The sequence below is a fragment of the Salvelinus sp. IW2-2015 genome, linkage group LG11 (assembly GCF_002910315.2).
Source record: "Salvelinus sp. IW2-2015 linkage group LG11, ASM291031v2, whole genome shotgun sequence".
Lineage (NCBI taxonomy): Eukaryota > Metazoa > Chordata > Actinopteri > Salmoniformes > Salmonidae > Salvelinus > Salvelinus sp. IW2-2015.
The window spans coordinates 45,725,107-45,734,808 of NC_036851.1; the positions used below are offsets into that span (position 1 = coordinate 45,725,107).

General features: G+C 46.7%; 1 protein-coding gene across 1 annotated transcript in view; it reads right to left on the minus strand.

Moving 5' to 3' along the window:
- LOC111970756 (plexin-B1-like) overlaps nt 1-9,702 on the minus strand; it is a 149,773-nt gene that overhangs the window by 31,247 nt on the left and 108,824 nt on the right. The window contains exons 9-14 of the mRNA XM_070445843.1: nt 5,150-5,258; nt 3,601-4,626; nt 3,045-3,179; nt 2,778-2,900; nt 2,496-2,677; nt 2,391-2,406 (exon numbers count right to left, since the gene is read on the minus strand). Coding sequence (XP_070301944.1) covers nt 2,391-2,406; nt 2,496-2,677; nt 2,778-2,900; nt 3,045-3,179; nt 3,601-4,626; nt 5,150-5,258 — 1,591 coding nt within the window. The remainder of the gene's footprint in view (nt 1-2,390; nt 2,407-2,495; nt 2,678-2,777; nt 2,901-3,044; nt 3,180-3,600; nt 4,627-5,149; nt 5,259-9,702) is intronic.

The window sequence follows — 9,702 nt, forward strand, 5'->3', positions numbered from 1 at the left end:
CTCCCCTCTCTCTTCTCCAATAGCTTTGTATATACTCTCTCATCCTCTCTCTCGGTCTCAATGACTGTATATACTGCTCTCTCTCTCTCTCTCCTCAGACTAGTATTTATCTCTCGCTCTCTCCTCTACCTCTCCTCTCAGCTGTGCTTAATCTTCTCTTCTCTCTCTCCTGCTCAATGGACTGTAATCCTTACTCTCTCTCTCTCTCTCAGATGACGTTTATTATATTCTCTACTCTCTCTCTCTATCTCTCGCTCTCAACACTGTATCTCTCTCTTCTCTCTCTCTCTTCTCTCAAATGAGTCTGTGATTATCTGCTCATCTCTCAATGACGATTACCTACTGACTGCTCTTTTCTCCCTCTCTCTCTCTTCTCTCTCGTCTCTCCTCTCTCTCTCTCTCTCTTCTCTCTCTCTCTCTCTCTCTCTCTCCGTATCTCTCTCTCTTGCTCAATGCTGTCTATCTCTCTCTCTTCTCCAATGACTGTCATACCTCCCTCTCTCTCTTCGTCCTGCGTCTACTCTCTGCTCTCTCTCTCTAACTGATCGTTCCTATCTCTCTCTTCACTCTCTCATGTACTGGTTAACTCCTCTCTCTCTCAATGCTATCTCTCTTATGCTCTTGCAAGTGACTTTTATCTGCCTCATCTTCTCTCTCCTCGCATCAACTGACGTTGTTATCTGCTCTTCTCTTCTCTCAATGACTGTTTACTCTCTCATCTCTCTCTGCTCTGCTACTGACTGTATTATCATCTCTCTCTCTCTCTCTCATCTCTCACTTGCTGTATACGCTCTGCTCTTCATGACGATGTCCTCTCGTCCTCCTCATACTCACTAGCTGTATCTCTCTCTCCTCTCTCTCTCTCTCAATGACTATTATCCTCTGCTCTCTCTCTCAAGTGACTGATTATCTTCTCTCATCTCTTCTCTCATCTCTCTATGGACTTTATTTATCTCTCTCTGCTCTTCCTGCTTACTACCTCTCTCTCTCTCTCTCTCTCCGCTCTCTTCTCTCTCAATGGACCGTATTATGCTCGTCTCTCTCTCTCTCTCCTCAAGTTCTACCTTATCTCTCTATCTCTCTCTACTCAATGGACTGTATTATCTTCTCTCTCTTCTCTCTGCTCTGCTTCTCTCTCTCTCCTCCTCTTCTCTTCTCCTTCACTACTGTATCTCTCTCTCTCTCTCTCTCTCTCTCATCTTGATATCCTCTCTCTCCAGCTATGACATGTCTCATCTCTGTCTGCTCTCACATGACGTATATATCTCTCTCTCTCCTCTCTCTCTCTTCTCTCTTCTCTACTCTCTCTCTCTCTCTCTCTCTCTCTCTCTCTCTCTCCCGACTTACTCTCTCTCTCTCTCTCTCTCTCTCACTCTCTCTCAAGTGATCTACTCTCTCTCTTCTCATGACTGTTATCTCTACTCTTCACTAAGGCTGATCTTCTCTCTCTTCAATGCACCTTATCTCTCTCTCTCTCTCAACATGACTGTTATCTCTCTCTCTCTCTTCATGAATGTATCCTCCTTAGCGACTCTGTTATCCTCTCTCTCTCTCAATGATTCTTGTCTATCTCTCCTCTCTCTCTAGGGACTGATCCCTTCTCTCCTCTCATCGCTGCCTTTCTCTCTCTCTTCTCTCCAATGACTGATTTCATCTCTTTCTCTGCTTTCTCTCTCTCTCTCACATGACTTATTCTCTCTCTCTTCTCTAATGCGGTTACTCTCCTTTCTCTCTCATCTTCTCTCTCTCTCGTCTCTCTCTGCTGTGTCTCTTCTCTCCTCTCTCTCTGCCTCGTCTCTTCAGTGATCTGTATTATCTTTTCTCTCTCTCTCTCTCCATATATTGACCTGTTCAATGATTATTATTCTCTCTCTCTCTCTCTCTCTCTCTCTCTCTCTTCTCTCAATGACTGATTTACCTTTCGCTTCTCTCTCATGACTGTATTACTCAATTAATCTCTCTCTCTCTGAATTTTCCCTCGCCTCCAATGACATTATTGTTGCTTAATGGTTAAAATCCTAACTTATTTCAACATATCTAAACTCTAAGTCATGCCTATCTCTATCACTCTCTTTAACTTCTCTTCCTTTCCTGTCTAGTGACTCTGTCACAAACTGTCGCTGGGCTTCTACTGTAAGAGCCGGTAGTCACACGGCGGACCAGAAGTATGGCGTGTGTGGTAGGACCAGTCCACATGTCTGTACGGCGCTTCCCTCACGAGCCCATCGAAACGACCGCCCCCAGTCATCCATGACTGTGCAGACCTCTCCTCCCCCCCCAATCCCCCCCGTCAACACAGTCATTGAGGGAGAGAGATAATACAGTCATTGAGAGAGAGAGATAGAGAAGCTCATAGAAAACAGAATGCTCTGCGTGTAAACAAATCACACTTGTGCTATCCGTGTCCTTGGGGAAGTGAGTGAAAAGTGAAAAGGTGAGAACAGTCTCTTGGGACAATATGCCATATGTCTGATACAGAAGCCTAAAAGAAAAACATGGAAAACATTGTCATGGCCGAGAGCAACAACACAGCTGTTTGGGCTGGCAGCAGCTGTTCCCCAGCACTATGGTTCTGGGACTCACCGTACARGTCATGAGAGCTGTCCACGTGGAACGTGTCCCGCCTCTTTACGTACACCATGGCGTTGTACTCATCCACTGGAGCAGAGTAGGAATACTGGGGCGAGAAGTAGAGTTGTTAAAATTTTACCTGAAACTTGAATTGAGTTCTAAAGTGTCCACAGAAACTGTCAGTGAGTAGAATGTGATAGTCTGACCTGGTGCAGCTGACAGGTGATGTCAAAGAGAGACGGGTTAAYCTCATCCATTTCCACATAGGCGTCTACCACCACCGTCTGCCCCTCGATCACCAACACACACTCGTAGTCCAGGTCTGTGTCCTGCACACRCATATTGGACCAGGTTACAACAGAATCAAATGCATTGTTTTTCTTTATAGATCCTGAATCCTGCAGTTGTCCTCGACCATAATGTAGACACCCAGGTGGTGTGTGTGTGTGAGTGTGACTGAGCGCATGTGTTACCTGGTACAGGTGGAGGTTTCTGGCGAGTAGTGTGATCTTCCTCGCCATTCTGACTGGTAACAGATGAGAACCCTGGACCTTCTCCACACAGGGGCAAGCAGACGAGCCCCAACTCACATAGGAGCCCTCGTCCCCCTACACACACAGCACTGTTAGATAAATACACGTACACATTCACAAGGACACACTCCAACTAACACAAGGTATCGCAATTTTCTGTTTATCTCATCAACCCATAAACTATTGACTGTTATACATATTAATGAGGTTCTAACCTTCTTCATGTAATACTACTGTTAAAATGGCCTATCAAATAATAAAACGGATGAAAACATTAACGAAAAGACAACTGCTCCAGCTTTTGCTGTCGCAGCAATTTTTTCGTATCGATTCCCAAAAGCAACATCAACCATGTCAACAACGAAAGCAAAACACGGTGAGGAATAGCAATGGGACAAGGGAAGAGCTGTAGATAGAAGTGGGATTCTAGAGCTGTGTCCAGTTAAGAGCTGGAAGCACGGTGGCCGTGGAAGCTCCGGATCAATTTCAAACTCACCGGCAGGAAGGTGTCGGATGAGTCATACTGGTAGTCCAGCTCTGAGTCGGCGTCCAGGAGCTGGGGGTAGGCCGAGCCCGAAAGGAAGTGGTCAGTGGCCTCTCCGTCCCCTGACAGCACGCTGGCGGCCGAAAACGTGGTGGATGTGTCGTTCTCTACCGCCGTGTCCTCCACTTCCTCCTCCACTTCCTCCCTGGGCCAGAGAAGCACTTCCGGCTCGGCACCCTGGCCCTCGGCGTCGGTGGGGTGGAGGTGGTCTAGCGGGAGTGGGGAGGGGGCCTCTGTCAGGTCCAGGTGGAAGGTGAGATCTGAGTCGACCGGTTCCCCCAGGGGGAAGGGGGCTGGGAGAGGGTAGCTGACGGGTGTGGGCTGGACCTCCATGGGGGGCTCCGCCAGACTCAGAGCCTTGTCCAGTTCCTGGGGGGGGGGTGCAGTAACCACTTCCAATGGGGATGTCTCGGGCGGGAACGCCAGGGGGATTAGAGTGGCGAGATCATCGGATGACTGCCCGTCTTCGGTCGCAACCGTCGCCACATCAATTTTCGCGGCAAGCTCCACGTTGCCAGGGGTAACCACAGGGCCTACAGTTTCACTTTCAGCCTCTGCAACGAGCTCTTCTGTGGTTGTTTGCTCCTCTTCCTCACTAGTGGTGGTCTCAGGTATAGACGTTGTAGCTTCGGCTAACGTTGTAGGGGGAAGAATGGTGGGGGCCTCGGTCAGCATAGCAGTAGTGGTGGCCTCGGTCGGCATAGAAGGGTTGGGCGGTGTAGTCGGCTCCGGTGTGGTGGTTGTAGACAGGGTTGTTGTCGTAGGCTCCTGGGCGGTAGCTATGGTGGTAGGGGCTTTGATTGATGTAGTCGTGGCGATAGTTGTTGTGGTAGTTGTAGGGGGTGCTGTTATTGTAGTTGTTGGGGTTGGGGTTGTTGTTGTCAGGGGTACGGTTGTTGGGCAAACTGTTGTGGACGGGGAAGTCGTTGTTATAGTAACGGCTTTGGTTGTGGGAGGAGCCGGGGTGGGGAGTTTGAACTGGGTGGTGGAAGGGTGGGGGTAAAAGGGGAAGACATGGGGGAGAGGGTGAGAGAAATAAACAAACAAACGACTAAAGAAAACTGATCAAATAAACAAACTCATAAGTTGACTGAAAAACCCAAATCAGATGTGAAACGTCTCCTATACATTGCCAGTATTACCATCAATGATGACAACTCATGCACTTGGTTGGCGACACAGGCAAAATGGAGATGATCGTTAGTTATATTGGATGTTTGTTTTGGGACATGAGGTGCAGTGAGAATAAGTGGTTATTAATGGCTCCCAACATTCTGTTTTGCCACATTATAGACTGTCTTTCACTCAACCATCTACAATGTATTGGCCCCAAACAGCCTAGACTTACCATGCCACACTAGGGTGCAATAGATGGACCAAACTCTACAGCGAACGATATAGCGAGTGGCAACATTCCTCCCTTTTCTTCTGTCTTGACCTCAAGTGCAACATGCTTTCGATCTCGAGCTAACTGACCGTTGTCGCAGTGTGTGTGACTTACGTGTTCGTTATAGATGATAACCCCCTCGTCACAGGTGGGCTTGTGGGTACAGGTGTGCTGGTGCACACACCAGTTGCAGCCCCAGCGACTCAACACACAACCACGGCAACTAGGAGGAGAAATAGAGGGAGGGGGGTAGAGAAATTGAGGGAGGGGGGTAGAGAAAGAGAGGGGGGGGTAGAGAAAGAGAGGGGGGGGATTGGGATAAGAGAGGGTGGAGAGAAAAAGAAAGGTTGAGGGTATTGAAAGAAACAGAAAGGCTGTTAGAAAATAAAATAAAAGAAAGGAGATGAGAGAGAAACGGGAGGAGGGGAGAGGGAGAGCAAGCTTGGCACACAGGCTAATCCAATTTCTGGCAATCTAGGACAAGTGGTAAAAAAGGGGTCATGTTATTGAATCTAGTGGCGGGTTCCTTATTGAAGTGCTCTGAACAAGGTGCCAGGAAAGGAAAGGAGAAAGGTACTTGAGTGAGTGCATGTGCAAACACCAGAGATGTCACTGCCCATGCAATCATAGTCTTTTGTGGTCAAGTGTCCACTCTATGCATCTCTATGGCTAACACAGCCAAATATATGCAGTTAATAAAGGTATTACAAGATATTATAGCTTGACAAGGCATTCCTATGGCCAGATATTCCACTTCTGCCTTCTGAGAATTCGTAGGTGAGTGAGTAAACCCCCTCTACCATCAGTCCTACTAGCCAACGCGCAATCATTGGATAACAAAATGGATGAGCTCCGATCAAGGATATCCTACCAACGAGACATTAAAAACTGTAATATCTTATGTTTCACTGAGTCGTGGCTGAACGACATGGATAACATTCAGCTGGCGGGTTTTCGGTTCATCGGCAAAATAGAACAGATGCCTCCGGTAAGACAAGGGGTGGCAGTCTGTGTCTATTTGTAAAAAACAGCTGGTGCACGAAGTCTCAAGGTTTTGCTCGCCTGAGTTAGAATATCTCATGATAAGCTGTACACCACACTAWTCACCAAGATAGTTTTCATCAACATTTTTCGTAGCGGTCAATTTACCTGCTTACAAGCAAAAACTAAAGCAGGAAGCACCAGTGACTCACTCAATAAGAAAGTGGTCAGAGGACGCATATGCTAAGCTACAGGACTATTTTGCTGGCACAGACTGGAATATGTTCGGGAATAAGTGCATAGATGAAGTCATCCCCACAGTGATCGTGCGTACATACCCCAACCAGAAGCCATGGATTACAGGCAACATCCGCACTGAGCTAAAGGGTAGAGCTGCCGCTTTCAAGGAGGAGGACTCTAACCCGGACGCTTATAAGATATCTCGCTATGCCCTCTGACAAACCATCAAACAGGCAATACAGGACTAAGATTGAATCGTACTACACCGGCTCCGACACTCGCCGGATGTGATAGGGCTTGCAAACTATTGCGGACTAAAAAAGGGAAGCACAGCCGTGAGCTGCCCAGTGACACAAACGTACCAGGCGATCTAAATTACTTCTATGCTCGCTTCGAGGCAAGCAACACTGAAGCATGAATGAGAGCATCAGCTGTCCTGGACAACTGTGTGATCACACTCTCTGTAGCCGATGTGAGTAAGACCTTTAAACAGGTCAACATTCACAAGGCCGCAGGGCCAGACAAATTACCAGGACGTGTAGTTCGAGCATGCGCTGAACAACTTGCAAGTGTCTTCACTGACATTTTCAACCTCTCCCTGACCGAGTCTGTAATACCAACATGTTTCAAGCAGACCACCATAGTCCCTGTGCCCAAGAACACCAAGGTAACCTGCCTAAACGACTACCGACCCGTAGCACTCACGTCTAACACCATCCCAGAAACCCTAGACCCTCTCCAATTTGCATACCGCCCCAACAGATCCAGATGATGCAATCTCTATTGCACTCCACACTGCCCTTTCCCACCTGGACAAAAAGAATGCTAATCATTGACTACAGCTTGGAGTTCAACACCATAGTGCCCTCATCACTAAGCTAAGGACCCTCGGACTAAACACCTCCCACTGCAACTGGATCCTGGACTTCCTGACAGGCCGCCCCCAGGTGGTAAGGGTAGGTAACAACACATCTGCCACGCTGATGATCAACACATGGGCCCCTCAGGATTGCATGCGCAGACCCCTCCTGTACTCCCTGCTCACCCATGACTGCATGGCCAGGCACGACTCCAACACCATCATCAAGTTTGCCAACGACACAACTGTGGAAGGCCTGATCACTGACAACGATGAGACAGCCTATAGGGAGGTCAGAGACCTGGCAGTGTGGTGCCAGGATAACAACCTCTCCCTCAACGTGATCAAGACGAAGGAGATGATTATGGACTACAGGAAAAGGAGGATCAAGCACGCCTCCATTCTCACCGACGTGGCTGCAGTGGAGCAGGTTGAGAGCGTCAAGTTCCTTAGTGTCCACATCACCAACAAACTATCATTGTCCAAACACACCAAGACAGTCGTGAAGAGGGCACGACAAAGCCTATTCCCCCTCATGAGACTGAAAAGATTTGGCATGGGTCCTCAGATCCTCAAAATGTTCTACAGTTGCACCATCGAGAGCATTGCTAAGGACTCCAGCCACCCTAGTCATAGACTGTTCTCTCTGCTACAGGAACGGGAAACGGTACCGGAGCACCAAGTCTAGCTCAAAAAGGCTTCTTAACAGCTTTCTTACCCCAAGCCATAAGACTCTTGAACAGTTAATCAAATGGCTACCCAGACTATTTGCATTGTCCTCACCCCCCCCCCCCCCTTTTTACACTGCTGCTACTCTCTGTTTATTATCAATGAATAGTAATTTACCTCTACCTACATGTACGTTGAATTCGGAAGTTTACATACACTTAGTTTGTAGTCATTAAAACTCATTTTTTAACCACTCCACAAATTTCTTGTTAACAAACTATAGTTTTGGCAAGTCGGTTAGGACATCTACTTTGTGCATGACACAAGTAATTTTTCCAAAACTTGTTTACAAAACAGATTATTTCACTTATAATCACTGTATCACAATTCTAGTGGGTCAGAAGTTTACATACACTAAGTTGACTGTGCTTTAAACAGCTTGGAAAATTTCCCCAGAAATTATGTATTGCTTTCGCAAGCTTTGATAGGCTAATTGACATCACTTGAGTCAATTGGAGGTGTACCTGTGGATGTATTTCAAGGCCTAACTTCAAACTCAGTGCTTCTTTGCTTGACATCACGGGAAAATCAAAAGAAATCAGTCAAGACCTCCACAAGTCTGGTTCATCCTTGGGAGCAATTTCCAAACGCCTGGAGGTACAATGTTCATCTGTACAAACAATAGTATGCAAGTATAAACACCATGGGACCACACAGCCGTCATACCGCTCAGGAAGGAGACGCGTTCTGTCTCCTAGAGATGAACGTACTTTGGTGTGAAAAGTGAAAATCAATCCCAGAACAACAGCAAAGGACCTGGTGAAGATGCTGGAGGAAATAGGTGCAAAGGTATCTATATCCACAGTAAAACGAGTCCTATATCGACATAACCTGAAAGGCCGCTCAGCAAGGAAGAAGCCACTGCTACAAAACCGCCATAAAAAGCCAGACCACGGTTTGCAACTGCACATGGGGACAAAGACAGTACTTTTTGGAGAAATGTCCTCTGGTCTGATGAAACAAAAATAACTGTCTGGCCATAATGACCATTGTTATGTTTGGAGGAAAAAGGGGGAGGCTTGCAAGCCCAAGAACACTATCCCAACCGTGAGGCACGAAGGTGGCAGCATCATGTTGTGGGGGTGCTTTGTTGCAGGAGGGACTGGTGCACTTCGCAAAACAGATGGGATCATGAGGTAGGACAATTATGTGGATACATTGAAGCAACATCTCAAGACATCAGTCAGGAAGGACAACAAAGTCAAGGTATTGGAATGGCCATCACAAAGCCCTGAACTCAATCCTATATAAAATTTGGGGGCAGAACTGAAAAAGCGTGTGCGAGCAAGGAGACCTACAAACCTGACTCAGTTACACCCGCTCTGTCAGGAGGAATGGGCCAAAATTCACCCAACTTATTGTGGGAAGCTTGTGGAAGGCTACCTGAAACGTTTGACCCAAGTTAAACAATTTAAAGGCAACGCTACCAAATACTAATTGAGTGTATGTAAACTTCTGACCCACTGGGAATGTGATGAAAGAAATAAAAGCTGAAATAAATCATTCTCTCTACTATTATTCTGACATTTCACATTCTTAAAATAAAGTGGTGATCCTAACTGACCAAAGCCAGGGAATTTTTTATAGGATTAAATGTCAAGAATTGTGAAAACTGAGTTTAAATGTATTTGGCTAAGGTGTATGTAAACTTCCGACTTCAACTGTACATATTACCTCAATTACTTTGACTAACCGGTGCCCCCTCACATTGACTCTGTACCGGAACCCCCTGTATATAGCCTCACTACTGTTATTTTATTGTTGCTCCTTAATTATAATAATTTTTTTCTTAAAACTGCATTGTTATTTAAGGGCTTGTATGTAAGCATTTCACTGTAAGGTGTACACCTCTTGTATT